Raw genomic sequence first — 25,555 nt, 5'->3', positions numbered from 1 at the left:
GTCCCTCACATTTATTATTATTGACAAGATAGATATTTTGAATGATCACATTATTTAACGCCGGTCCATGCTAGGCTAATATCTCAATGATGTACAGGAAGAATATCAATGTGTACCACTTTTGATCCTTTGTTGAGTGTAGACGCTATCCACTAGGTCGGATTCACCATTACCATGCATAATGATTCGATGATGGGGAAAAAGGTAACTTTATTACATGACCTACAGTCATTCGTTAGCATAACGATTTTGGCTCGTGGGGAATCAAGATACACATACCTCAGCGATGGACTGTCTCTCGATAATAGACTTCTGCCGCTCATTCCGTGAAACGCGGTAATAGTAATCACTGAAATCGCCGCACTGCATATGCCGCAGGAACTCCTCGTCGTGGGTGATGACAATAAGCTGGAAGTTGGCCTGCTGCTGGCGCGCGCGGATGATATCGTGGAGCGACTCGGCCAGCGAGCGGATGTTGTCGCGGTCCAGGTTGGTGGTCGGCTCGTCGAGGGCGATCAGGCCACAGTTGACGCCAAAGCACTCGGCCAGGGCCAGGCGGATGATGATGCTGGCCAGGACCTTCTGGCCGGCGCTGCAGCGGCCGCGCATGTCCATCTCGGCGCCTTGCTTGACCATGCAGACGCGGTAGTTGTAGGAGCGGTTGCCCTTGGCGTTCTCGTTGTCGGAGCGGATGAGAATGGTGTCGACGTCGGTGCCGCGGTAGGTCTTCTGCCACAGCTCGCCGACGATGGCGTTGATCTCCTCCATCTTCAACCCGTGGTACTTCATGATGGCTTTGTCGAGTGCGCCGCCGTAACGCGCGAGATCGTCGACCGCCGCGCGGGTGGTCTCGACCTTGATGTGAGCCTCCTTGTACTTGCCGGCCGCGTCCTTGTAGTCCGTGTCATAGTCGGCAATCAATTGCATCAGCTGGTCGTCTTTGGACTTCATCTCACCCATCTTGCTGGCCTGCTTCGCGGCGAGGGCATTGTGTTCGCGCGTACGGCGCTCGGATTCCTCCTTGAAACGACTGCGGTCGACCTCGGCGTTCTGAGCGGCGAGTTGCTCAATCTCGGCATTGACCTTGTCCAGGGCTCGGGTCGCCTGCCGATACGTCAGGTTGTCTGCGTACTGACGCTTGGTGTTCTCACTGTCTTTCAGCTGGGCAGATATTCGGTTGATTTCTCTCGTGATCGTCGCCTGTTCCGATTCAAGCTCATTGATTTCGTTCTCAATCGTTTGGAGTTCGCGTTCGCTTCGCTCAAGCTGGGTAGGGCCACCTCGCTCATTATAGGCATCGATTTCTTCGCTTGCCACTTCCAGCTGATGTATGCTGTCGTATAATTGGGAGATTTCCTGCTGCAGTTCTCTTTCGCGTGCCTCGGCGCGCTGACTGATGTCATCATACTGCGCCTGTACCTTGAGCAGTTCGGGGGTAAGAGACTCAATGTCTTTGTCCGCCTTTGCGATTGCCGCACGCTGTTCATTGTTGAGGTTTTTGTACTCTCCAAGGCGAGTCACAAGATCTGCTTTCTTTTCAAGCTGGAACTTGGCGTTGTCCAGACTGCTCTTGGCGTCTCTGAGCTGCAGCTCCAGGTTGTTGATCTCCGCTAACGTCTGCTCCTTTTCATGGGTGAGCTTTGACAACGTCTTCTTGAGAGCACGGGAGCGTTCGCCGATTCCAGCGATTTCCTCCTGAATATCCTCCAGAGTACGAGAACCAGTGTTGTCCTCTTGCTTTGAAGAGAGCTCTTCTATCTGGGAGCGGATAGACTTGATGTCACTGGCATACTTGACGATAGTGTTGACCGTCTTCGAGAGCGCTTCGACATCTTTCTTCTTCTCGGTCCTCTCGCTGACAATCTTGTCATGCTCCTCTAGTTGACTTAGCAATTTGTCCTGCTGGAGAACATACTGCTCCTCTTCCTTTTCCAGGCTCGGAATCTCGGTTTCCTTCAAGCGGGCCCACGTGTTGTAGGCTGTGCTGGCCTCTCGCGCAGCGTTGAGGTCTTCCTCCAAGTGTTTGATGTCCTCATCTTCAAGATTCCTTTGGGCTTTCTTGACTAGGCCCTCCAGCTTGTTGATGAAAGCCTGCAATTGTCTCTCTGCTTCGAAGCCCCGTTGGCACAACCGGCAGACCTTCGACTGTTTCGCAGTGCCAAGACAGTCTTTCATATAGGAGCCTATCCCAGCATACTGCTCCGCATCTTTCCGAGCGAGATCAAGCTGGATCTGCCGCTCTTTGACGATCTCGAGATATTCCTCTGGCTCGTCCCCAATAGCTTCACGGATCTCATGTATACTCTCTTTAAGCTCTTTCTGCCGCTGGTTCAAGGCTTTCTTTGCTTCTTTCATCTTGAACTCAACTTGTTCCAGCTCTCGACTGACGCCGTCGCGTTCACGCTCCGCCTTGGAGACGTGTCCTGACTCTTCCTCCAGGACACGTTGAAAGTCTTGCTCAAGGGAATCGGTGCTCCAATTGGACTTGATATACTTGGAGAGCCGATCGCCATGCGCACTTTTCATGGTTCCCAGGCCGCGTTCCTGTTCCCTGAGCTCCTTTTTCAGGTGGTCAAGCCGGGCAAGGTCACCAGCCTTTTTGGTCGCCTCGATGAGTTCGGCGTTCAAGCGAGAGCTTTCATCTTCAAACTTGCGGATCTCCGAGTTGACGTTCTGGATCTCTTTATCCCAAGAAGCGGTTCGCGAGCGTTCCTTCGCCTGATCCAGGCGAGAAACAGTGTCCTCAATGTTTGTCTCGAGCGCCGCCTGTACGCCCTCATCGACATTGATCTCGTTAAGTTTTGCTTGGTAGGTAGCCGCATCTCTGTCATTGAAAGCTATCTGTCGTTTGGCTGCAATCTTACTTTCCTGCAGCGCAGACTTGCGCTGTCCAATTTGATTGAGAGAGTCTTGGGCTTCGCGCAGCTCGCTTTGCGCCTCCCGCTTGACTCGCTCTAGCACCTGATTCTGCTCTTTGAGGATCTTTCTGACTCGGCGCATGAACTCGTCGACATCCGCCTGATCCACCACATTGTCGAACCCACGAATGCTGTGGCTCCGGGCGATTTCTTTGGTCATGCGCTGTCGCCTCTCGACTTGACGCTCAAAGTTCGCCTTATCGTTCTCGAATTTTCCGTACTCGGCCTGCTTGAGACCCAGCTTGTGCCGCGCGTTTTCAATCTGTTCTTTGATCTCCATGTAGTTCTCTTTCTGAGACTCCTCCTGTTGTTGGTACTGCAGTTGCTTTGTCTCAAACTGCTCCAGGTTCGACTCCAGCCACTCATCCGAGTCGTCCAGCTCCACCAGATGCCGTTTCAGATTGTCGAGCGTCGTCTGGATACTCTTCGCCTCGATGCGCTTTCCCTCCAGCGCGCCCAGGACCTGGGAGTAGCTCTCCGACTCTTTCCACGCCCTGTCCGCCAATTCGGCGACCCGCCGCATCTCCTGAGAGAGCTGATGCGTCTCCGCCCGCAGAGCTTCAATTTCGTCCTGCAGCTTGATCGACCGCTTCTCCACGCGGTCCGCCTTTTCCTTATCCTCCTTGGCATGCTGTTCCATGATCTTGTATTTGCCCAGCTCCTCATTTTGCTTCTTGCGGAGCGCCTTGATGTTATCGATCGCCTTGGTGTACTTCATCGCCTCGAAGATCTCGTCGAATTTCTTCTTCAACACGGACGGCTCGCTCATGGGCCACAGGCTCTCATCCTGGTGGCAGAAGATCACGGAGTCGAGGACCGCCCTCGACACGCCCAGGTACTGCGGCAGGATCTGGTCCAGCTCGGCCACTCGCGAGGAGATGGCCGTCCGCTCGCCATCCTTGACCATCAGAAGCTGGCCCTCCAGCGTCTTCTGCTGCCGCGTGGTTTTCTTGACGGTGAGCTGGAGACTCCGCGTCGCCACCATCTTAGCGCCCGAGGTCGCCTTGAATGACAGTTTGACCTGCGCTAGGACTTCTTTCTCTCCGCATAACTACTTACTCCAAGCACCACCACCGAGGACCGTTAGCGGAATACTGACTCCTCTCCTGCTCCATGCGTTTGTCGTTTGTGGGAAGCTCGTACCTTCGGATCGTGGATGAATGCACCACCCTTGCTGTTCGGCGGGAGATCTCCGGTGGTCGCATACTTGAGACATTCGATAATCGTCTACCCTCATGTCAAGTCAACAGAACTCCTTTCCCCCAAGTCGTCCTCCTGGTGGAAGCAGAAGAGCTCCATACCGTTTTCCCAGATCCGTTATACCCAACAATCAACGTAAGAGGCGTATGGAATTGAATCGTCTCGCTGCGGGTATTGTCGAACGAGCGAACACTGAGAAACAACCGCCCGTTTGATTAGCCCAGGACCCCAGACCACGAAACCAAAAAAAAAATAAAAAGAAATGATGTCAAACGACACAATCTGTAGCATCAACATGAAGGACTAACCCAAGAATCGAAAGCTTATCAATCTTCGCTATCCAAATATATGCAGCGGTCAGTCTCCCCGGCTCGGAAGTTCCGTCCACATCTTAGCTCCGCGCGCGGCCCTGCACTGCACTTACACCTGCAGAACCGGGTTAGCATACACCCGCACATCAACTCTGCGAGGAGAAAATCCAACTCACATCTTAACGGCTGTCTAGAAGACTGTCAATCAGCCGGTCTTCATCAAGTTCAAAATCGCGGGCAGGCACCTGTTGCAGATTGCACCGGCTGCCGTCATGGAGAGAGAAATCGACAGAGCTAATGGGTAAGTCTGGGCCGGTCGGCTCTCTTTGATAAGAGCGCGCGACGCGGGGAAGGGCGGCGCGCGGTCACGTGCCTAGGCTGCTATTAGGCGGCCGTTTGGGAGGCTTAAGTTATGCCATAATTATTTCAAGTTGTAATAATGTTGGTCTTCTTTATTTAGTTGGTCAATGCTGGAAGAACCATAACTACCTTACTACTAACTCATTCTAAGTCTTCCTTGACAAGTATGGGTTATTGGCTATTTTGTCCTCCCGGACTGCGTAGTGCCTACCACATCGTTATCAGTCACATATTTGAAAATCTATGCTACTTGAATGAAGGCGATATGAGATTGACCTGAAACATGATGCATTCAGGGATCATGGCAGTCTCGCTAAAACTAACGTGAAGAGGTATATGGTATTAGTGTATGTGTATTCTCGTGATAGTCCAAGTGTGTCTTCGCTCAACATAAACAAGACAGGCAAATACATCCGACAACCCATGACCTGCACTTGCCGGGTCTCTCCTTTCCTGTGAGTTTGCAAAGCCCGTCCCAAAGTCCGCTCGACGTGCGGCATCAGACGACATTTATCGTCTACACTCCGCTGACCCCCAACCTATCCAGCCGACTCTCCAAATCTCTGACCCATGGCTCCACCGTTTCGATGTTGTTCTTCAATGCCGCCTCTCCCTGCTTCATCTTCTCCTCTACCACTCGGAGACCCTCGCGCCATTGCTCAATTTCCCGCGCCATGTCGGCTTGTCGCTTTTCCAACACATCTAACGATTCAGAAGCTTGTGCGGCCCCCGCATGGATGGCACGCAGTGAGCGGAGTCGTTCAAGAACACTAGGGAGAATTGGATGGAGGGACTGAATAGTGGGGAGGGTGGCATAGAGAGCCTGAATTTTGGTGGCTTGCTCGTCACGCTGGGTGGCAGCGGGATCAATTTCTGTTGCGGACGAAGAGGTTACAGAAGTATCGGACGACTCAAGGGCTGTGGAGGAGATACGCGCATTCTGGGCGGCTTTGGCAGCGTCAACGGCGCGCTTGCGGGCGGTAGCCAGGGCCTCCGTGTCGGCGGTGAGTTTACGCACGCGCGTTGTTAGGGATTCCAGATGGGGCGTGGTTACTGTGGTTGCTGGAGGAGCCGAGCCCATGGTTGGGTAGGCCGAGGCAGGGTTTGGGCCGACAAGAAGATTCATCAGCGTGGTCAGACGAGAGGTGAGGTGGTCGAGTGCGGGTAGTACTGGTTGGAGGGCTGGTTCGGAGATGCCGTCGTTCACGAATGGATTTGAGGAGCTGGAGATTCCCATGGCAGCCTCAATGAGAGCCAATCGACCATCGAACGCAGCCGCATGGGCGAGCACTCCGCCGCCGGCCGCGGAGGGGGAAGGGGGTGTTTGGGGGCGGTTGTTTGCGGGCTTGCGGTCGTCCAGCTGGGCCGGACTACTGACTGGGGAGTCTGGGGTGGACGTGGAGGCGAGTTTCTGGGACAGGACGGCTGCGGCCGAGTGAGAGCCGGAGGGGCCACTGCGCGAGGATGCATAGAGATTGTCCAATGCGCGACTCAATTCCAGAACACCATCTGTTCCTTCCGGTCCAGGTTTGTGCAAGGCAGACGCTTCTGCAGATTCAGTACTAGATTGTTGGGTTGCCAGCTGGTCTTTCAATTCCTCGACTTCGCGGCGCAGACGAGCCAGCTTGCGCTCCCAGCTCTCGTCTTCGCTATCGCTGAAATCGTCGAGTTCGTCGGCGCCAAGGTCGTGTCGCCGTCGCCGGCGGCTCTTGCTTCTGTATGCTTTCCTTTTTGCGGCTATGCTGTCCGAAAAATTGACTTCGCGGGCGTCGACGGTGGCACCGAGGAAGTGAGCACGCGCCTCGTCGGCGTTGATCCCTTGGCGGTCGATGTCAGAGTTAGAACCAGCGTCATCGTCTACGTTGGATGCGGTTCGAAGTGTTGTGGTCTAGTATTGCCGATAATAGTCAGAACTGAAACACGACCCGCGCAGACGATAGGCATGGCAGCGCACCGGTATGGTAGAGCCTCCGTCGGTCAAATCAGGCGTCTCGTAGATATCGGGAGCGAGATCCTGCGAGTCGTTGTTAAACCATGGTCCTGTAGACTAATGATAGTGGAGATTTGCTGACCAGGTCAGGGAGACCGGCATATTTCCGGTTGAAGGACATGACGTCCGATTGTTAAATTGAGCGCGAAAACGGGGAGACTGTAGGGAGGATTTAGCTGGAGATGGGGTAGAGAGGGAAAGACAAGGGAGGAATGTTTGTTCACGTGCCAGGGGCGGGTCTGAATACGATACCAAAACACCATACAGACTGTCAGGTACGACGATACAATCCAACAACTGAATCATGACATCCAACAATGATCCAAGAGATAGATGAAGTCGGCTGAAATTACTCCGCAAAGACATGTTCACAGACCGGAGTTTCTCGTATGTCAACCTCGGCCACGATTGCCCACCTATAATCCAAATAGGAATAGAAATGTCATTGTTGAATCGAGGCAGAAGGAAGGAAGGAAGCGACGATCACATGAAGAGCCGAAAGTCATGGACTTTAAAGCTACCATCTTGTCCGACCTGTCACTTGCTCCCTCAGTCCTGCACTCTCCCTCTCGCGTACTTCCTAGAATTCCTACTGCTGTTGTGGAAAGTCAACTCTTCCCACCTGCTTATCCTTACTCCCAATTTCAACCTATCACTATATCTCCATCTTGCGTGAAACGACCCCGCATCTTCTAAAATGGCTGCCCCCACAGAAGTCACCATCAAGAACCTCAGCGGAGAATGGACAATGGTAACCTGCTTTCGTCTCCTAACCATCACCTAATAGATGTGCCGTGATTAACAATGTCATCAAGAACAAAACACTGTCCAACTCTACAGACCCGATCCTGTCACTGGTAAGCGATTCTATCCACTCCGTCTCTCAGATGCACGTAAACCAGAAATGAAAGAAAGACTAAACAGCCCCCAAAATAGCAAGGGATGAGCTGGCTCACCCGTAAAGCCCTCAACATCGCCACCGTTACTCTACACATCAACGCTTACCCCGACTCCGAAGACGCTTCCGTCATCCACATCCACATCGACCAGACCCTAACAGGTGGCGTCAAGGGAACCAGCGAGCACCGCCTCAGCGACGGCAAGAAGCGCGAGCACACCGATCACCTTTTCGGCCATGTGGAGGGCCAATCGCGGTACATCCGCGGCAGCACCGGCAGTGATGGGAGAGTCCGGCCCAACCAAGCCTTCCTGACCAAGAGCAATGACCCCAAGGTGGTTCAGTTCCTGAACGGGGAGATCCTGGCGGACGGAAAGCATTCGGACGGTTTCCTCGTGGAGACCAGTCTGGGTCAGGAGTTTGGCGAGGGCGAGGGTCTGTGGTTCCAGAGTTTTGTGGAGAGCCTTGACAACGGATGGACGGCGGAACAGGTTCGTATCTCCCCATCTCCAATTCCGATATACAGGCATACGCTGACTTGAATGGTGGTAGATCTGGGGCTTTGAGGTGATTGATGGTGAACGCTACTATACCCGTCGCGTAGTTGTTGCTAAAGGTAAGCAAGTCGAACTGGCTAGATTCGTGTATAGCTACGTCGGTCCGAGAAAGGAGTAAACCGGGCGTGTATTGAGGAATTAGCAACGGTGGCTGGACGAATGAGTCTTTGGAGAGGACCGTGCGTCTTTGTCATCTTTATGTGGCAGGTCTGCTGTAGAGTATCTTTACATCCCGCTTGTTTGGTTCTCGAGGCTGGGTACGCGCTTGTTTTCCTACTCAGTTCAGCATAGACCTAATTGAATCCTGTTCATACACAATTCACACCATCAATGCGCTTACTCAGAGGGCAGTCGACGGTTATGACTGACATAGACAAGGTTCAAATGACAAAATCCAGCCGTTCCCAGCATAAACAATCTGATCAACAGCCACTGTAAAACCAAAAGATGACAATGTGACTCAAGCATCCCAGCTTTGAGAAAAATGATATTTGCAAGGCTAAGTCTGCAACGCAGCGCAAAAGTGACACCACACGAAGACATTATGCAACGTGGAAAATATTTTTTGAATCTATTCAATTTTTTTCCTTCTCATTTCCATCGACCTTACGAGTGTGTGGGCATCACAACATGAGCCTTGGTGCTAATTGCATCCTCGCTGCGCCACAAGCTCGTCACAGTCTTCTGCTGGGTGTAGAATTGCAGACCGGGCTTGCCGTAGAAGGTGTTGGCACCACCGCCCGCAATACTCTTCTTGTTACCAGTAAAGGAGAACATGGGCAATGGCACAGGAATCGGCACGTTGATGCCGAGCTGACCGGCTTCGATGTCCTTCTGAAAGCGCGAGGCAGTGGGGCCGGAGCGGGTGAAGACAGAGGCGCCGTTACCGTACGGATTGTTGTTGATGAGCTCGATAGCGTCATCAAGCGTGGGCACTGACAAACAGACCAAGACGGGACCGAAAATCTCCTCGGTGTAGCACTTCATGTTCGGGGTCACATTGGTGATGATGGTGGGTCCAATCTGTGCACAGTCCATTAGCGTAAGCCCCCTCACAAAAGACAAAAGCAATAACTATAGGTAGGTCACTTACAAAGTTGCCGTTGGGATACTTCTCGGGCTTGTAGCCCCGACCATCCAGAAGAATAGTGGCTCCCTCTTCTTCGGCGCTGGCAATCAAGTCCTCGATCCGCTTCTTGCTCTGAGGACTAATGACCGGGCCTAGATCCGCACCCTCTTCAAATCCACCATTGACATTCAATGCCTTGGCCCGTTCGGCAATCTCGGGCAGCCATTCCTGAGTTTCGCCAACCATAACCACTGTACTCAGAGCCATACAGCGCTGACCCGCGGCGCCAAAGGCAGCGCCAACAATAGCATTGAGGGTCTGGTTCTTGTTGCAGTCCGGCAAGACAGCGGCGTGATTTTTCGCCCCAAGGTTCGCCTGAACACGCTTGCCGTTTGCAGAACCCCGAGTATAGATGTATTCACCCGCGCGGTTGCCGCCAACGAAGCTGATCGCCTTGATGGAAGGTTCATCAAGAATGAAATCAACGGTCTTGGCAGAACCGTGAACGACGTTGATGACACCGGGCGGGAAGCCAGCTTCCCGAGCCAGCTCCGCCAGAATCATGGCGGCGCCAGGGTCACGCTCAGAGGGCTTGAGAATCAAGCAGTTTCCGGTGATTGTGGCGATGGGGATCGACCAGAGGGGGATCATTGCGGGGAAATCTGGCCAACCGCGGTTAGCCTCGGCAAATAAGCCGGTCGGGGAATGTCACTCACTGAAGGGGCAAATGGCGGCCACAACTCCCAAAGGCTCGCGGTAGCTTCGTGTCTCCATATCCTTGGCCACTTCAAGTACCTCACCAGTCAATTGAGTAGTGATACCACAGGCGGTCTCGGCTACTTGAAGACCACGGAGAACATCGCCCTTGGCATCGGCAAAGGTCTTGCCTTGCTCGAGGGTGATAGAGGCTGCTAGACGGTCCCAGTGGGCCCGGATCAGGCTGACAAACTTGAACATGATCTGCTGCTTGGCCATGATGCTGGTCGCGCGCCAGGCTGGGAAGGCCTTCTGGGCGGATGCAACGGCTGCCTTCAGCTCCTCATCGGTACTCTGGGGCACCCGAGTAATGAGGTTGTTGGTGGCTGGATCGTGCAGGTCAATCCAGGTGGTTGCTTTAGATGTTACAAATTCATTGTCAAGAAAGTTGGTGGTATCGATGGGATTCGCAACAGGGCTATGGTCGGTAGGATACTCGGTGGCGGTGGAGGCTGCGGAGGTTGTCGCGGGAGTCTGTTGCCGGGCCGTAGCGTGCAGGCTGCGAGTGGCAGAAGGGGCTGTGGATGCTAGAAGTGAAGAAGGAGCCATGGTGGCAGTAGGACGATGTCTGGAGAGTGAAGCTAGAGTTGCAGGCGATCTAGTGGCGGACAATCTGGGGACGGTGAGGGCCGTGCGGGGAGCAGCAGCGCGGAGAGCGGGGAGGGAACGGGCAAGAGAACGGTGGGCAGCCATCATGAGGGAGAGCTGGAGTTAGATTTATAGGATATTAAATGGGGTAGTTGACAGCACAGAGGTCTGACAGCTCAGCGCATGAGGAGAAATGAGAGAGGGGGGAAGGGGGGGAAAGCTGCAGGAAGAATTTCGGAGGCGAAGGGGATAACTAAATAACAAGTTGGAGTAATGTTTCCCCAGGTTAGCTCCATCCATACCTACCCGGCAGTTCAAGCCCTCCGTTCCTGGCCGCCCGAGGTTTCTCGGTCACCGTGGAGGATGGACCGAGAGCAATCGCTGATAATGAACTTAATGCATTTATCGCCCTTCCTCGGCGTTTTGCACCAATCATCACAGCCTCCCGGAACCACCTGCCGCTTCAAGCTGTCTCTGCTTCGGTCCATGGATCCGAGTCTTGGTCGCTTACTTCAAGTTCAGCATGTGTTGTTTTCACTCATCAGGTCCAATTTCCACTAAGCAGCTAATGGGTTATAAGTTACAATATTGCCCAGGCAGGCTTCATAGTGCTTCAGAATTCAAACAGGGTAGGTTGTTCCGAGCGACAGTCTTCGCTTCTGTCTTGCATCGTTGACCACAGGTGCTCAGTACACAGTATGGCCTCTTTTCCGCGGACAAAATATAGGTATTGATCGCAACTTTGAGACCTCTCACTATTCAAACAGAACATCATGGACTCGATTACCTAAGCTAGGACGATCATTAATCGTACCATTGATGTCACTTCATCAGTTACTTTACATGCTTCAAAAAATAAACAATTCGAGGCAGGTTCGTCAAGTGTGGCGATCAGATCCCACTAACAGCCAGAGCGGCAACTGCCCTCTTTTGGCGATGCCAACCAACATAAGTGAAATAAAAGAACAAATCGTGGATTGAACGCTGCAACAGGTAGGTATAATATGGAAATCAAGAGAAAACAAAATACTGGGTCGGAAGCTGTTCCTCCCCGCAGAATGCTCACTTTTGGGCCGCTTCGTTCTCATCTCCCCCAGATCTAGCGAAACTGGCCCATTTACTCAGCAGAGGAGCGGGTCTGACGCTTGGTAGCACCGCCCTTGCCAGTGTTGGTAGCAGAGCTAACAGCCTCAGCAGCCTTCTCCTTGGCAGCGCTGGCAGCCTCCTTACCCTTCTTGACCGGAGCGGCAGCGGGGCTGCTGGCGCCGACAGCACCCACGATGAGAAGAATCATGGTGACAAGCACGGCCGCGAGACCACCAGCGACATCAGGAACCTGCTTCACAGCGCTGATGGGGTCTTGCTTGACCAAGCCGACAAAACGATCAACCTTCTCGCGGACATGAGCCACCGGGTTCTCCTTGAAGCTGACGCTGGGCTCGGTGACCTTCTCCTCGGGCTTGGGCTTGTTAGCCTCCTCCTCAGCCAACTCAATGGGGTGCTTGATGTCGAAGGTCTCCTTGCGAAGTTGCTCAGCATCCTCTTCGGAGTGACCAATGTAGATGTTGTCAAAGAGAATATCGTTCTGCATAGTCCAGATTTCGAAACCAATCTATCATCATGAATTAGTCAGGCTGTTTGCGCTATGGCCAAGTCATGAGGGGGTAATCTTACAGCGCCCATAGGCTCGAAGTTGGAAGGAGTCTTGTCCTCGAAGTAAGCGGGGTTGGCAATCTTGCGAGGGGCCCAGGGACCCTTGTAGGCGGGGTTGTCGATCAAAGGAGCGGTCCACTTGCCCTTGTAGGCGGGGTTCTTGATCAGAGGAGCAGTCCAGGGACCACAGCCAGAAGCCTCCTGGCACTTGGGGTTGGGAACGGTGGGGGGAACCCAGTCGCCATCCTCCTCGTCATCCCAGTCCTCGGGCTTCTCTGCCTCGGGGTCAGGAATGGTGAGGGGCTCCTCCTCCAACCAATCCTCGGGCTTCTCGGCTTCCTCATCAACAATTTCGAAAGGAGCTTCCTCATCCCAGTCCTCAGGCTTAGTGGCCTCAGGGTCAGGGATCTGGGACTCGTCGACCCAGTCGGCGGGCTTCTTGTCCTTGGGGTCGTCAATCTCCTTCTCGGGGTTGACAGCAGGGCTGAAGTCCTCAAGCAAGTTACCGCTCTTGGCCTCCTCACCATCGATCAGGATCGAAAAGGTCTGATCGGGGCGGACAATCAGGGTGTACAAGGAGGTGACCTTGTTAGTACGAGCGGCAGGAGGAGCCTTGAGGTGCTTCTCCTCGTACTCGCCGGTCTTAGGGTTCTTGTGACGGAAGATGAAGTGCACCTGAGAAAGCGTTAGCTACTATTATACATGCCAATGGTCTGGTATACCAGCGTACCTTGTTGGTGGCACCACACTTGTCGGGACCGAACATGATAACGTAAGGAGAAGCGTTGGAGAACTCCTCGGACTGGAGCTTCTTGTTGTCCTGGAGGAGCTTCAGGTAGGCACCACCACAAACCAGAGAATCTACAAGAGAACTGTTAGTGACCCATCAGAAAATACCGCAATGATCCCGACATACTTTGCGGCTTGACCTCATACTGGACAACCAGGGTCTTGTCCTTGTTGTCGATCTTCTTGGGGAACTTGGCGGAAATGGCGTGGTGCGCAGCAACATTCTTGACCACAAGACCCTTGTCGCCCTCGATACCCTTCAGCACAGTCGGCTCCTCAACAGCCCATTCGCCAACATAGGCCCAGTCCTCCTCCGACTTAGAGTCCTCCTTCTTAGCGTGGGAAGGAGTCCACCGGCTGTCCCAGTCATCGGTGAACTGCTCCAAGAAAGGAGCCTTAAGGGTGGTGGGCTATTGGCGCGGAGTCAGCATCATGCAGCTGGGGTCAGGAGGGGCGGGCGAGATCAACATACGGTGAAAGTGGGCTTCTCCGCAATCGAAGTGGTCTCAGGCTTCTTCTCGGTCTCATCCGCATGGGCCATGCCCATGATAGAGGCCGAGGAGACCAAGGCGGAAGTCAAGGCAGCGTTAAAGCGCATTGTGGATGGGAAGTGGCGCACTACGGGCTAGAACACCTGGGGGAGGATCAAGTATGACAAGTGGAAAACAAAACACGAGCACACCCGCAGATTAACCTCGATAGGCCGAGCTGGGTGGAAAGACAAACTCAAGAGAGGTCGCGAGACAATGGGCGACAAGTAGGGGTGGGCGAGAGAGTTGAGAGGAGAAATGGGAATGTAAAGACAAAAAGATGGGGGTGGGAGGGAGGAGAATGGAAGGAAAGAGGAGCAGCTGGAAGGTTGGTTATATAAGAAGCTGCGTGAAGCTGGGAAGTTCCAGGTGGCCTCTTCCTTTCTCTTCCGCGGCCGCTGCTTCTTTGGACCTCGCGGGTAGGGTCCCGCTTGCTCGATCTGGTCTAGCCTGTCTGCCACAAAATTACGCCGTCCTAGCGCGTATTTGTGGTGTTCTGATACGGTCTTGGGTGTAATTCTCTTTGCGGAGACTTTAATCGCTTGTGCAACCCTCGGTGTAGTGCATGACCAACTCGATGGAAGTAGTTGTACTCGCGAGCATTGGAAAAGATCAGATATTGACATACCTCGCATCTTGTGCCTAAGGTATCAGAGTGTCTATTGCTTTCATCTCTGAATATGCTTTGGGGGCTTCAATTCCAAGCCGTCATCCATCCTATACTGCCTCTCCACCAATGACAACCAGCCGATGGCGCAAGTGCGTGTTGTCCCCCCGCTACCTTAATTGAAATTAATGGCCGATGCTTCTTCCCCTCCCCGCCCAACGTCTTTTTTTTCGTCCTGCTACTCTTCTTTTCTCTGTCATACCACAACCTTTTTCTCTGTGTGACTGGAAATAATCAGTTATCGCAGGGACATATAACTATCGAGATCTTCAGGCTTTGAAGACAAGAGAGTGACCGGCGCTGCGATCACTTTCCCCCCACTTCATCACGGACCATCGAGGTCTACACTGCCCATTCGCGGAGGCTCAACCCCAACAACAATCGCCATGTGCCAAGAACACGAGAACCAGAACAATGACCACTTGGTCCAATCCTCAGACCCGGAGCACCCGGCTAATCTGATCCCCGATCTTTGTCGTCGGTTCTATAACTGGGGTTGGGTTACCGGTACTGGTGGTGGGGTACGGAGCTGTCGCAATCCTCGAAGATGACTCTCAACTACTTGCTAATTCAATTATCATAGACCTCCATTCGCCAGGGCGACCACATCTTCATCGCACCCTCTGGTGTGCAGAAGGAGATGATGAAGTCCGAGAACATCTTCGTCCTGCAATTTCCCACGCCCAAGTACCCCCCCTCCGAGCGCAAGTATATCCGCAAGCCTCTCAACCTGAACCCCTCCGCCTGCACTCCGCTGTTCTTGGCTGCATTCGAGCGCGGCGCCGGATGCTGCATCCACACTCACTCCCAGTGGGCTGTCCTGGTGACCCTCCTAGTTGAGCGCGAGAAGGGACCTGATGCCTGCTTCGAGATCAGCAACATCGAGCAGATCAAGGGTATTCCCGCTGGAAAGGGCAAGGGCTACCTGGGCTTCTTCGATACCCTGCGCATCCCGATCATCGACAACACCGCCTTCGAGGAGGATCTGACGGGAAGTTTGGAGAAGGCGATGGATGCGTACCCGGACACCTATGCCGTCTTGGTCCGCAGACACGGAATGTAAGTTAGCGTCCTGGCGCATTCCATGTTTACTCGATTGAGTACTGACCTGTGTACTTTAGCTACGTCTGGGGTGATAATGTTGCCAAGGCGAAGACCCAGTGCGAGAGCTTGGACTACCTGTTCCAGCTGGCCGTGGAGATGCACAAGCTCGGTCTTCCCTGGGTCAAATAAGAATTTTGATATTTAGTAGCATAGCCGTGATGATGGTACGGAGTATATATACGAGATGAATGCATGTCAAAGGTCTTAATAGGAAGAAATCCGCGCATACACGATCATACATTAACACCTGTCAAATTCAGCGCATACTCATGCAGTATCATGTAGCGGCAATTCATTCAGCGTGCGTCTCGTCTGATTCAATCCGAGTGACTACTTCGTACATATTCATGTGGGATGGGAAGTCTTGGCGGGGAGGCCTAAACCATCTGGAGTTGGCGCGGGATCCTCAGGCTCGTCAAGGCGGGCCGCCCTGTCGACTGAATTGCTCCCGTCATCGCCAATCACTCCTCTATCCCGCAGTCCCTCCTTGACCTCCTCCTCCTCCTTCTTCCCCCCCATTCATCTTTGTTCCTCCGGATCTCGCTTTTCCGGAACCCATACACCGTTTCACCAATTCTGTTACTCTGAATCTATAATTTCTCTTATATCCTATCTTCACCCAATCCTACCTCCATGGATCTCGACGCAGGGGACTCCCCGTGGGGCGGTAAGCAAGACATCAGGCAGTCGCGGATACAATCGCAATCGTGTCTCCTCTAATGCACAGCGTACAGACGTCCCATCACAGTCGCCCCCCAGCCATACTGCTCCCAAACGTGACGCCGAAGAGCCGAGTACGTCTTTTTCATGATCAATAATTGCTAATTGCATAATCTGACCGGACACTGGCACAGGCCCTGACCAAGCAACCCAGCCAGCTAGCTCCAATGCTTCCCGTTCACCCGTCCGAAGAGGTCCTAGAGGCACCCGCCGGATCAATGCGCAGGCAACCAAGCTAGAAGCAGTGGACGATTCGTTCGATCCCCTGGGTCCCCTGGGTGACAAGGCCACCCAGAGCAACCCGCACGAGCAGGCTCCCACCCCACCACAGAAAGAGGCATTCGGCGCGCGCGGCGTGCGTCCAACTTCGTCGGCCTCGCAGGCGCACAGCAGCGCGTCTCTGGGCGAGTCTGTCAATCTGGAAGAGGACGGTGCGGGATTCCGGGGTCCTCCGCCGGTTCAGCCCCCTAGTGACGCAGAGGGGTCGAAACGACAGTCCGAACCTAGCATCAGCGTGGAGAAGGCCGCGAACCCGACGTTCGATATCACTGTGGGCGACCCGCACAAAGTCGGAGATCTGACCAGTAGTCACATTGTGTACCAGGTCAGGACCAAGGTATGGACAACCCTGTCGAGTTACGAGCTAGCCACTTCGCTTTGAATGGACCCTCTAACACTAAATTTTCAAGACGACCTCGAAAGCCTACAGACAACCGGAATTCTCTGTCAGCCGGCGATACCGCGATTTCCTGTGGCTTTACAACTCCATGCACAACAACAACCCCGGCGTCGTGGTGCCCCCGCCGCCGGAGAAGCAAGCCGTAGGTCGATTCGATACGAACTTTGTCGAGTCGCGGAGAGCAGCCTTGGAGCGAATGTTGAACAAGATTGCGGCGCATCCCATCCTTCAACATGATGGTGACCTGAAGATTTTCCTGGAGAGCGACACTTTCAACATCGATGTGAAGAACAAGGAGAATCGGGAACCGGACCTAGGGCAGAGCAAGGGCATGTTTAGTTCTTTCGGAATTAATGTTGGCGGAGGCGGGAAATTCGTTGAACACGACGACGTAAGTGGCATACTGCAACCACATACAACGCTTACTGACGACTACGCAGTGGTTCCATGACCGGAAGATCTACCTCGATGCCCTGGAAAATCAACTGAAGGCGCTTCTTAAGTCGGTCGACACTGTGGTGGCTCAGCGCAAGGGATTGGCCGAAGCGGCTGGCGATTTTTCTGCTTCGCTCCACGCCTTGGCTGCTGTTGAGCTGTCTCCGGCTCTTTCGGCCCCCTTGGAGGGTCTTTCTGACCTTCAGCTGCGCATCAGGGAGCTGTATGAGCGCCAAGCACAGCAGGATGTCCTCACTCTTGGCATCACCATCGACGAATATCTACGACTAATTGGAAGTGTCAAGACAGCGTTCACCCAACGACAGAAGGCCTTCCACAGCTGGCATGCGGCCGAGGCTGAGTTGCAGAAACGCAAGCACACCCAGGAGAAGCTGCTCAGGCAAGGAAAGACTCAGCAGGATCGCCTCACACAAGTCAATGCCGACGTGGCCGATGCGGAACGGAAGTCTCATCAGGCACGGCTTTTGTTCGAAGATATGGGTCGACTGATGCGGAATGAACTTCAGCGCTTCGAGAAGGAGAAGGTGGAAGACTTTAAGTCTGGCGTTGAGACATTCTTAGAGAGCGCTGTCGAAGCCCAGAAGGAGGTATGTATTATTCCTGGTTCTGTTTTGCACGTCAAGTGCTGACCGATGCAGTTGATCGAACTATGGGAAACGTTCCTGTTCCAACTCGACGCGGGTGAGGATAGCAATCTGCTGTATGGTGCGCCTGGGGTGGGTGCTGCGCCAACCGAGTCGACCGGAGCTGAGGAGTCAGCTCCGGCCGAGGCAGCAGAAGACGCTTAGCGTATAGCGGGCGTTCTCACTCCTGTATAAAACAACCCGCCACGACTCATTGGTGCCTCCGCCCATGACTGTCGGCCATGTTTCTTGTGTCTCTTTTGCTATCCTTGGTGCGGCGTACAATTGTCTATAATCGGCAAATTTCTGACACAGTACGCAAACCAGATGGCTGTTTAGCAGCGCATTAAGCCCTTGTTCTTTTTTTCCCAGGCTGTAGTTTAATCCAATCGCATATCTCGGCTAACGAGAAAAGAAACTGCCATTCAAAAAGGTTGCGTGGTATGATGATGATACTGTACATAAATCCGAAACAATCGAACAACCCCATGAGAAACCCCATCTTTAGTCACATCGTTCCAACCCGGACGGAAGGGCCTCTTCAAAAAAAAAAAGCCGTGAATCAAACAACTAGAACAAGTCGAAGCCAGTCTTTTTTGATAGAAACCCTCCCCCAAGAAAAAGACCTGGCCCCCTCCACAAAGATCCCAAACCCGCAGCCCCCTAGAATCAGTACTTGCTCTTCTTCTGCGGCGGCGGTGCCTCCTGCTGCCCGAATGAACTGATCAAATCCAACAAGTTATCGTCCTCCTCCTCCGCCTCCGCCTGCGCCTGCTTCGCGTCGGCCTCCTTCGTGGCCTTTGCCTCAGCGGCGGCAGGGTCAGCAGACGCGACATTCGCATCGAAGCTGCGACCGAACTTCGCACGGAAGGCGGCCATGCGCCCGGCCTCGTCCTTCTCGACGCTGGCCAGCTTGCTGGAGGAGGGGTTCCACATGAGCGAGTTGCGCGTGTCGCGGGTGGAGCGGTAGACGGGGATTGGGGAGGAGGTGCGGTGGGTGAAGGTGCTGCCGTCGGACATGGTGATCAATTGAGTGAACTGGTAGGGCCGCTTGGGGCGGCGTAGGAGGGAGGCGTGGCGGCATTGCGAGCAGATGAAGGTTGTGCGGGCGGTGGTGGTTGTTGCTGTCGTTGCTGCTGTGGCCGTTGTGCGGCGGAGGGGGGTGATGAAGGACATTTTTTTTTTCTCTTTGGTGGTGGTCCTCGAACCGGGCTATGAGTGGATGGAGAGAAGAAAGGTAGGTGGTGGTGTTGCTCTGTTGTTGGGAGGGGGTGTGGAATTGCGATTGAAGATTGATTGATTTTGAGATTCAAGGCGGGTCGGTCAATTGAGGCCGGCGGAGTTGTTGCTTTTCTCTCACTAATTATTCTTTTTCCCGGAGCTGGGAGTGATTCGGATGGGCTCAATCGGGAAGGCGGTCAGTATGGGGTGCTCACCGCCCGTGGGTCTTCTTTTTTTTCTTTCTCTGAGGAAGCGATCGGGTTTCGGGGAACCAGCGGAGGTGATTCGATCTACGGAGTGGTTTTGTCGGACCAACTACACACAGCACATCACTTATTCAGGATGATATCGGAGGAGATTTGAATATATACAACTCACCAAACCCCCTGCTACACATTTGAGTACAACGCTCAAATCACTCATTACTTTATACTTCAGTGGAGTCAATTCCACTCAATTCACCGAAGATGCCTCCATACTCGCGACACATGTTTGCAGCAAGCCGGACGGCAGCAAGCTCCAGCTTGCGCAGAGGTACGTACACACAACACGCCTCAATTGAGCTGCAAAACCAACCTAATACCTCTACAGCCTTAACGCCAGTACCAACAACCCCTCCAATAATCCCCCCTCGTACCCTTCGATCAACCCCACAACCCACCTACACCAACCTCCGGACCCTCACAACCACCACCACCACCTCCTCCTCCTCCCCCGGGGCACCCCAGCAAAGCCCAACTCATAACCAAGAACACCACCAAGTCCCCCAAAAACCTCCATATCCAGCAGCATCCCAAACCCATACCCAAGCGCAACCCCACGACCTCCCCACGCAAATCCGCCTCCTAATGCGTCAAGTCCCCTACCCCGTCGCCATCATCACCGCCACGGACCCGCAACAACCACAACCACAATCACAATCACAAGCACCAAAAACCACCAGCACCAGCACCAGCACCAGCACCACCCGATTCCGCGGCATGACCGTCTCCTCCTTCAACACGGTCACGCTCCACCCATCCCCCATCATTTCGTTTAATGTGCGCCGCCCCTCCGAGACCCTCTCCGCCCTGCAATCCTCCGGCCGGTTTCTCGTGCACCTCCTCGCCCCGACGGCGCAGACGGCAGCCCTGGCGCGGGAATTCTCGCGGGGAAATCGGCATCTTGCTATCTCCGAGGTCGCTACTGATACTACCTTGCAAGGAGGGGCTGGGGGGAGGCAAACGCAAATGCACAAGCAAGCTGCTGCTGCTGTTGCGGAAGCAGCACCGGTAGGCGCATCCGAGTATGACTTTACGCCTTTACAGCCCTTGGTCCTTGAGAATGAGGGGCACGACGCGGGATGTCTTCCGCTGCCACTATTACGGCGCAGGGACTCGGTAGTTAGTTCGGTAACAAGCACGGGTAGAGAGGGACAAGCTACTACTCCGAACAATGACTTCCCATTTGTGTTGGAGTGTCGGTTGCTGCCGCAGTCGGTGCAGGTGCAGGATCATACGATTGTTGTGGGGAGGGTGGTGCGGGCGATTCTTTCGGGGAAACAGGGGCAGCAGGAAGGGAAAGAGGCGGCGGCGGTGGGCGGGCATGCGACGACGAAGCAAGAACCGAGAGATTTGTGCTTGACGTATGCGGATACGCGGTTTTGGGAGATGGGGCGGGAGCTTTGAGGGGAAGTTTTGGTTTCTAGCAGATGAGGTGGGAGTGTGGACTTGACGGTAGTAGTAGTAGATGTATATTCTTGTATTATGGTTGGCAGGGAGTTTTAGAAAGGTAGGATTTGGATTGGATGTGAAGGGCAGTGGAGTAGACTGACGTGTACAGGATCTATACCCTTGTGGAGTCATTGGAAGTATTGTTAGTATATATATATATATAGACTACAGAGCTGCGGAGATATACTATAGAAGACATGATACGAGACATGCATAGCTTGTTGGCTGTAGATGCATGCATCGACTATTGACCGAGACGCAGCGTGGACACCTCGAATGACATCACAAAATATGCGCAAGCCGGCGCTAGCCACTATGAAATGAATCTACTGTCAATCCAACTACAACAGTTTATATGTAACGAGTTCTCGTCTCGCGATGTCGGAAGTTAAACTCTACTGAATGACACGGTTTTATTTGTTCATAGGCTGCTGATAACTAGATCAACAAAGCAACGTAGCTTCAGGCTCAACCAACCTGTCGGTTCGCTCGGCCCAAAGACATGCGTCACCATGCAACCTGGAGCATCATGTCGGAAGATCAACAAACACGGAATGAGGAAGTCTGCACAACTTGGCTTTGATGAAGAGATTTAGAGCAAGGAGCTCCAGACTCAGTCACGAAAACTAGACGCCCTTGCCAGTCGAACTGGGGCTACCACTGCCGCTGCCGCCGCCGCCACCACTATCACCGCTACCACTTCCGCTACCCCGGCTGCCGGCCCGTTGGAACGGACTAGAAATAGGTCGGACACCCACGCATAGGGCGTTTCCATCAGAGCCGGAGATGCTCCGCTTCTCGACGACCGTGTCGGACAGATCGAACTGATAAGGAGGTCGACGGCCGTGGGAATCGAAGAATTCGGACCCATAGAGACTGCTTCGTGCGGAGCGGTTGGAGAATGAACGGTCCCGCGTGGCGAAATCCACATCGAAGTAGGTACCGCTATGGCCGAGCGGAGATGCCGGAAAGTGTGCAAGATAGGACGCAGGCTGATCCGGGCTGGTCGGATGGGACGAAGAATCACCTACAGGGGACGACGCCTGCTGAAGTGGGCTAGACTTCAGTGCCGGAAAGCTCAGTCCTAGAATCGATCGGGCGCTGGGACCAGTCGTCAGGCCAGCCAGAGACAGGCTGGGTGCCTCAGTAAGAGGGTTGGTGCCCGGCAGGTTTCCCTCCGGAGTGAGGGGAGCGGCCTCCAGGAGCATCTGCTGCTGCTGTTGCTGTTGAATGACTTGTTCAATAGCGGCAGCTTGCTGCCAGAGCTGATTAGTGCGCAGCTGATACTCCTGCACAGACTGTCCGATGCTGGCGAATTGCTCGTTGAAGCTGACCTCCAACTTGGCCTGATCCTGTTCCCTCGCAAACTGTTCGGCAGCACGACGCTCTCTCTCGTTCAGACCCTGAGCATTAGCAGAAACAATGCGCTCGTACTGTTCGTTGACGCGAGTCCGGCGACCTTGAAGACGTTCCTTCCTCTGAACAGTGGAACTTAGCTCGTTCTCCAATGACGACACCTCACGGGAAATAGCAGTGCGGGCAGCAGCAAGTTCCTCCTTGGCCAGATTGAGTTGTTTCAATTCTTGGTCGAATCTGGCCTTCTGGCTTGTCCATTCCTCGAGTTCCTCCTCCGGCACGTTTTGCAAGTTGTCCAGCTGGCTTTCGAGCGCGGCGGTAGCCTCCTCAGTTTGCTTGATATTCCTTTCGAGCTGTAGCGAACGTTGCTTCTGTCGGTTCTCATCCGTACCACTCTGAAGCCGGTTGTTGTAGTTTTCCAGCTCTTTCCTGATTTTCGAGATTGCGAGCTTGTGGTCGTTTTTGGCCTTTTTCAACCGAGAACGTTTCTCATTCAACTTGACTTCGGCGTTGACGATTGAATTCTTCAGGGTGGTAGTCGGGGAGGACGGACGATAGGTGGGCTGCGGAGGAACAGATACCGAGGTGACTAGCAATGGCATTAGTGAGATTGGACTTCCATCACAGAAACGCTCCGTATTACCTTGCTCTGCGTCATTCGCGGCAGGAGTCTTGACGCTCATGACACAGATTTCCTCATCGGTATCGCTTCGCATGAAGGAGCAAGTGTAGGCACAATTCGGCGCGAGACCTGAGATCTCGCCCCGCCAATGCACAGCATTTGACCCCTTGGACGATTCCTGCACTTTGTTGATCACTGCAGTCGCCCACAGCGCACCGTTGACACAGACGTAGAATGGTTCCGTTTCTTCACTTCCAAGACGCCCCACCTCACAAGCTCCCGCCATCGAAGAGTCATCAGGCGAAGCGAGATCGCCCGCGGCAAACTTGATGGTGGAGCTATCAATCTCGGTGATCCAAACAAGCCCGTCATCCAGAGACACTCCTTGTAGATCCTCCTCCGTCATTGCGAGACCCCTGCCAGTTTTCGATAAAGCCCTTGAGTGTTCATATTCCCTCATTACCGTCACCTTTGTGCTTGCCAGTGCAGCCCAGAAAGGCTGACGACTCCGGACCTGATTCGCTTGCCTCCTGCGTTTCTTAGCCGATATTAGCCGATCTCGACCGTCCTTGTGATTGGCGGGCGTGACAATCTGACCATCGGCACCAATGTAAGAAGAGACACTGGCGCCGGATTCGAATGCAGAATCGATTTGTGTTTGCGAGCCGGCGGACGCTTCAGTATCCACACGCTTGCCATTCCGAGGAGGGACTGGAGACCGGTTCTTGGCCATCGACCGTCTTGCCATGGCAGTACCCGCCTGAGCCAAAATATGCACCGCAAGCAGGCTCCGAATCCAGCTCGGAGAGCTTTGCGGTTCGGTGCGTCGGAATTCGGTGGGCAAGAGATAGGAATACTGCGAGAGGAGATCGGGACTGAGGAGTTTGGATGAGACCAGATGACCTATAACAAAATCCTGTATACCTTTACTGCGGATAAGATGTAATACGAGAACGATGCCAACGCAGAGCGCATTGACCCCGCCATTTTTTCCGGATCCTCCTCCGCCAAGGGTGATGGCGACTTGCACGTGAGCCAGATCTAGGGCGAAATTCTGCGCCCAGGTCCACATAAAGAGACCCCAAAATAGCAGGCAGAACCCATCCATTGCGATCATTGTACCCAGCGACGGTGTTCCGGCGGGTCCCTGGAAGATGTCAAAGTTGGAGGACAAGGAGCCGGCAGACGCGCCACCCGGAGGCATGAACGTCAGTGAAGCGAACAAGAATTGAACCAGAGTGAGAACCATGGGCGGAAGCTGGAGAAGAAAGATCAAAATGGCGATGGTATCGTACATCGGGCAAGACTTGAGGATCGTGGACGCCAGTTGGAGCGGGTTAATCGAAGCACTGGAGGCCGACCTCTTGGTACCGGTTACCGACTTATCCGTCCGACGCGACGCCTGGGCTGCGAGTCCGCCATTCTGTGGCGCCGCCCCATTTGTCTGACCATATGACATGTCCGTGTTGCCTTTTGCGTATCCATTCAGTTGAGCTCGTCCGTTGCCCTCCACCTTGGAAGAATCCGCGTTTCCGTTGACCTTGCTTGTCGATGCGACTGTCGAGGTCAGAGCCGAATCGCTAGACGAGCGGGACGGTTGCCAGTCGACCTGAGTGGAAGGGCCAGAAGTCGGATCCGAGGCGTTGGTCGAAATCCCATTCAAATTTCCGTTCGACTTTTGCTTGTTCAATTTCTTCCCAGGACCGACAAGACCATTCTCATGTCGATTGCTATGACTCTTCCTAGCCGTAGCCGATGAACGTGGCATGGACAAGGGAGCCTAACTACCTAGGTCCGAGTCAGCTTGGCAAGAGGGAGCCAAGGACTTGGACCAGGCGAGAATTGGAAACGAAGACAGTGTCGGAAAAGGATACGGGGGGAAGGGAAGGAGATGATCGGTAGAGGGAATTGAAGATTGGAAAAGATGAGTGAGATGACAATTTATTTTTTGAATGGGGGAGATAAAGAGAAAGGGAGAGAAGGGTTTCAATACAAGGAAGCGTGCGGGAGGAAAAAAAGGAATGACAGGGAAAGGATAAGAGACGAAACGGACGGGAATGAGATGGACTCAGGCAGAACTAGGATGAGAAAGGAAAGGAAAGAAGAGATGGGATTGGATCAGAATTGGGTAGAGGGGGGGGGAGGGTAAGAAGTGGGTTTTTGGTTAGGACGAACGAGTAAGAAAGAGAATAGAGAGAGAGAGAGTAGAGGAAAGGTGGCGGGGGGGGAGAGATGCGTGGAGGGGAAGAAGGTAAGAGAAGGGAAGAAGAAAATGAGAGTGAGACTTGGAGAGTGAGAGAGAAAGTAAAGGGAAAAAGTGAAGATTACTGAGATTCTGGATAGACGAGGCGGCGGGAAAATGACCAGGCAAAAGCTTGGAACGGATCGTCAGAGGAAAAAAAAAAGAAGGGTCATCTCAGGCAGAAATCCACTACTAGCCTCAGGCAGTAATTACTGCACGAAACCGTACATTACAGTACATGCTTGGCTCTGCGCCGGATTCCGGTTGGCTGAAGGGAAGGGAATGGGCTGATGCAGCATGAAGGCATTCAATTGTCTAATTTTTGAGTCTTCTACTTCTAGGTACTCCGTCCCTAGTACCAACATCACAACATCAGACTGTGTGGCTTATACTCTTCACTTCTACTTACTTCAGAAAGCTTGACAGCGTGAAGAGGATATCATCATACCTACATACATTCTGACACATAACCGGGACACTTACGGCTCCATGCAGGAGATTTCGCAACTGGCTCTTCAGCCACAGTTTCCCCCC

General features: G+C 53.6%; 11 protein-coding genes across 11 annotated transcripts; 5 read left to right on the top strand and 6 right to left on the bottom strand.

Moving 5' to 3' along the window:
- Nucleotides 1–52: 52 nt before the first annotated feature.
- BP01DRAFT_359691 (MRX complex DNA-binding subunit) lies at nt 53–4,703 on the bottom strand. The gene is made up of 6 exons (XM_025575746.1): nt 4,604–4,703; nt 4,427–4,454; nt 4,220–4,310; nt 4,062–4,145; nt 280–3,969; nt 53–222 (listed from the first exon to the last, which is right to left on the bottom strand). Exons 1-6 carry the CDS (start codon nt 4,605–4,607, stop codon nt 214–216), a joined length of 3,906 nt encoding a protein of 1,301 aa, XP_025428057.1. The 5' UTR covers nt 4,608–4,703; the 3' UTR covers nt 53–213.
- Nucleotides 4,704–5,127: 424 nt separating this feature from the next.
- BP01DRAFT_326015 (dynactin subunit 2) lies at nt 5,128–7,227 on the bottom strand. Its single transcript, XM_025572873.1, has 3 exons — nt 6,862–7,227; nt 6,744–6,803; nt 5,128–6,677 (listed from the first exon to the last, which is right to left on the bottom strand). Exons 1-3 carry the CDS (start codon nt 6,898–6,900, stop codon nt 5,307–5,309), a joined length of 1,470 nt encoding a protein of 489 aa, XP_025428056.1. The 5' UTR covers nt 6,901–7,227; the 3' UTR covers nt 5,128–5,306.
- Nucleotides 6,987–7,598, top strand: BP01DRAFT_140376 (uncharacterized protein). The gene has a single exon (XM_025570550.1). It carries the CDS (start codon nt 7,113–7,115, stop codon nt 7,473–7,475), a length of 363 nt encoding a protein of 120 aa, XP_025428055.1. The 5' UTR covers nt 6,987–7,112; the 3' UTR covers nt 7,476–7,598.
- Nucleotides 7,294–8,557, top strand: BP01DRAFT_326013 (uncharacterized protein). Its single transcript, XM_025572872.1, has 4 exons — nt 7,294–7,530; nt 7,595–7,636; nt 7,716–8,168; nt 8,230–8,557. The coding sequence occupies exons 1-4, from the start codon at nt 7,477–7,479 to the stop codon at nt 8,350–8,352; spliced, it is 672 nt and encodes a 223-aa protein (XP_025428054.1). The 5' UTR covers nt 7,294–7,476; the 3' UTR covers nt 8,353–8,557.
- A 283-nt stretch (nt 8,558–8,840) lies between these two features.
- On the bottom strand, nt 8,841–10,608 carry BP01DRAFT_304152 (CoA-acylating methylmalonate-semialdehyde dehydrogenase; the record flags this gene model as incomplete). The annotated part of the gene is made up of 3 exons (XM_025572149.1): nt 8,841–9,257; nt 9,328–9,965; nt 10,020–10,608. 3 exons carry the CDS (start codon nt 10,606–10,608, stop codon nt 8,841–8,843), a joined length of 1,644 nt encoding a protein of 547 aa, XP_025428053.1.
- Nucleotides 10,609–11,593: 985 nt separating this feature from the next.
- clxA (calnexin) lies at nt 11,594–13,793 on the bottom strand. Its single transcript, XM_025570549.1, has 5 exons — nt 13,562–13,793; nt 13,217–13,499; nt 13,031–13,161; nt 12,322–12,975; nt 11,594–12,259 (listed from the first exon to the last, which is right to left on the bottom strand). The coding sequence occupies exons 1-5, from the start codon at nt 13,685–13,687 to the stop codon at nt 11,765–11,767; spliced, it is 1,689 nt and encodes a 562-aa protein (XP_025428052.1). The 5' UTR covers nt 13,688–13,793; the 3' UTR covers nt 11,594–11,764.
- Nucleotides 13,794–14,434: 641 nt separating this feature from the next.
- mde1 (methylthioribulose 1-phosphate dehydratase MDE1) lies at nt 14,435–15,651 on the top strand. The gene is made up of 3 exons (XM_025575745.1): nt 14,435–14,807; nt 14,870–15,345; nt 15,408–15,651. Exons 1-3 carry the CDS (start codon nt 14,673–14,675, stop codon nt 15,517–15,519), a joined length of 723 nt encoding a protein of 240 aa, XP_025428051.1. The 5' UTR covers nt 14,435–14,672; the 3' UTR covers nt 15,520–15,651.
- A 372-nt stretch (nt 15,652–16,023) lies between these two features.
- Nucleotides 16,024–18,033, top strand: BP01DRAFT_368425 (sorting nexin 1; the record flags this gene model as incomplete). The annotated part of the gene is made up of 6 exons (XM_025576505.1): nt 16,024–16,057; nt 16,125–16,184; nt 16,245–16,726; nt 16,800–17,180; nt 17,230–17,832; nt 17,884–18,033. The coding sequence occupies 6 exons, from the start codon at nt 16,024–16,026 to the stop codon at nt 18,031–18,033; spliced, it is 1,710 nt and encodes a 569-aa protein (XP_025428050.1).
- A 240-nt stretch (nt 18,034–18,273) lies between these two features.
- On the bottom strand, nt 18,274–19,201 carry BP01DRAFT_359685 (mitochondrial 54S ribosomal protein bL31m). Its single transcript, XM_025575744.1, has one exon. It carries the CDS (start codon nt 19,042–19,044, stop codon nt 18,538–18,540), a length of 507 nt encoding a protein of 168 aa, XP_025428049.1. The 5' UTR covers nt 19,045–19,201; the 3' UTR covers nt 18,274–18,537.
- Nucleotides 19,202–19,372: 171 nt separating this feature from the next.
- Nucleotides 19,373–20,893, top strand: BP01DRAFT_394457 (flavin reductase family protein). Its single transcript, XM_025578324.1, has 2 exons — nt 19,373–19,623; nt 19,681–20,893. The coding sequence occupies exons 1-2, from the start codon at nt 19,557–19,559 to the stop codon at nt 20,754–20,756; spliced, it is 1,143 nt and encodes a 380-aa protein (XP_025428048.1). The 5' UTR covers nt 19,373–19,556; the 3' UTR covers nt 20,757–20,893.
- A 128-nt stretch (nt 20,894–21,021) lies between these two features.
- BP01DRAFT_140265 (putative ubiquitination network signaling protein) lies at nt 21,022–24,722 on the bottom strand. Its single transcript, XM_025570548.1, has one exon. The coding sequence runs from the start codon at nt 24,545–24,547 to the stop codon at nt 21,428–21,430; it is 3,120 nt and encodes a 1,039-aa protein (XP_025428047.1). The 5' UTR covers nt 24,548–24,722; the 3' UTR covers nt 21,022–21,427.
- Nucleotides 24,723–25,555: the final 833 nt, after the last annotated feature.

The sequence above is a fragment of the Aspergillus saccharolyticus genome (assembly GCF_003184585.1).
Source record: "Aspergillus saccharolyticus JOP 1030-1 unplaced genomic scaffold BP01scaffold_38, whole genome shotgun sequence".
Taxonomy (NCBI): domain Eukaryota; kingdom Fungi; phylum Ascomycota; class Eurotiomycetes; order Eurotiales; family Aspergillaceae; genus Aspergillus; species Aspergillus saccharolyticus.
This window is presented reverse-complemented; position numbering and strand designations above follow the sequence as displayed.

Excerpts from the sequence above, each read along its gene's own strand:
- BP01DRAFT_359691 (XM_025575746.1), bottom strand. Across the intron at positions 4,146-4,219 it reads ATAACGGATCTGGGAAAACG|ACGATTATCGAATGTCTCAA; the intron begins GTATGGAGCTCT and ends ACATGAGGGTAG. Across the intron at positions 3,970-4,061 it reads CATTCATCCACGATCCGAAG|TTATGCGGAGAGAAAGAAGT; the intron begins GTACGAGCTTCC and ends TGGAGTAAGTAG.
- BP01DRAFT_326015 (XM_025572873.1), bottom strand. The coding sequence starts at position 6,900 with ATGTCCTTCAACCGGAAATATGCCGGTCTCCCTGACCTG. Across the intron at positions 6,804-6,861 it reads ATGCCGGTCTCCCTGACCTG|GATCTCGCTCCCGATATCTA; the intron begins GTCAGCAAATCT and ends AACGACTCGCAG. Across the intron at positions 6,678-6,743 it reads ACGGAGGCTCTACCATACCG|ACCACAACACTTCGAACCGC; the intron begins GTGCGCTGCCAT and ends CGGCAATACTAG.
- BP01DRAFT_140376 (XM_025570550.1), top strand. The coding sequence starts at position 7,113 with ATGAAGTCGGCTGAAATTACTCCGCAAAGACATGTTCACAGACCGGAG.
- BP01DRAFT_326013 (XM_025572872.1), top strand. The coding sequence starts at position 7,477 with ATGGCTGCCCCCACAGAAGTCACCATCAAGAACCTCAGCGGAGAATGG. Across the intron at positions 7,637-7,715 it reads CAGACCCGATCCTGTCACTG|CAAGGGATGAGCTGGCTCAC; the intron begins GTAAGCGATTCT and ends CCCCCAAAATAG. Across the intron at positions 8,169-8,229 it reads ACGGATGGACGGCGGAACAG|ATCTGGGGCTTTGAGGTGAT; the intron begins GTTCGTATCTCC and ends GAATGGTGGTAG.
- clxA (XM_025570549.1), bottom strand. The coding sequence starts at position 13,687 with ATGCGCTTTAACGCTGCCTTGACTTCCGCCTTGGTCTCCTCGGCCTCT. Across the intron at positions 13,162-13,216 it reads GTATGAGGTCAAGCCGCAAA|ATTCTCTGGTTTGTGGTGGT; the intron begins GTATGTCGGGAT and ends GTTCTCTTGTAG. Across the intron at positions 12,260-12,321 it reads ACTTCGAGCCTATGGGCGCT|ATTGGTTTCGAAATCTGGAC; the intron begins GTAAGATTACCC and ends TCATGATGATAG.
- mde1 (XM_025575745.1), top strand. The coding sequence starts at position 14,673 with ATGTGCCAAGAACACGAGAACCAGAACAATGACCACTTGGTCCAATCC. Across the intron at positions 14,808-14,869 it reads TTACCGGTACTGGTGGTGGG|ACCTCCATTCGCCAGGGCGA; the intron begins GTACGGAGCTGT and ends CAATTATCATAG. Across the intron at positions 15,346-15,407 it reads TTGGTCCGCAGACACGGAAT|CTACGTCTGGGGTGATAATG; the intron begins GTAAGTTAGCGT and ends TGTGTACTTTAG.
- BP01DRAFT_359685 (XM_025575744.1), bottom strand. The coding sequence starts at position 19,044 with ATGTCCTTCATCACCCCCCTCCGCCGCACAACGGCCACAGCAGCAACG.
- BP01DRAFT_394457 (XM_025578324.1), top strand. The coding sequence starts at position 19,557 with ATGCCTCCATACTCGCGACACATGTTTGCAGCAAGCCGGACGGCAGCA. Across the intron at positions 19,624-19,680 it reads AAGCTCCAGCTTGCGCAGAG|CCTTAACGCCAGTACCAACA; the intron begins GTACGTACACAC and ends ATACCTCTACAG.
- BP01DRAFT_140265 (XM_025570548.1), bottom strand. The coding sequence starts at position 24,547 with ATGCCACGTTCATCGGCTACGGCTAGGAAGAGTCATAGCAATCGACAT.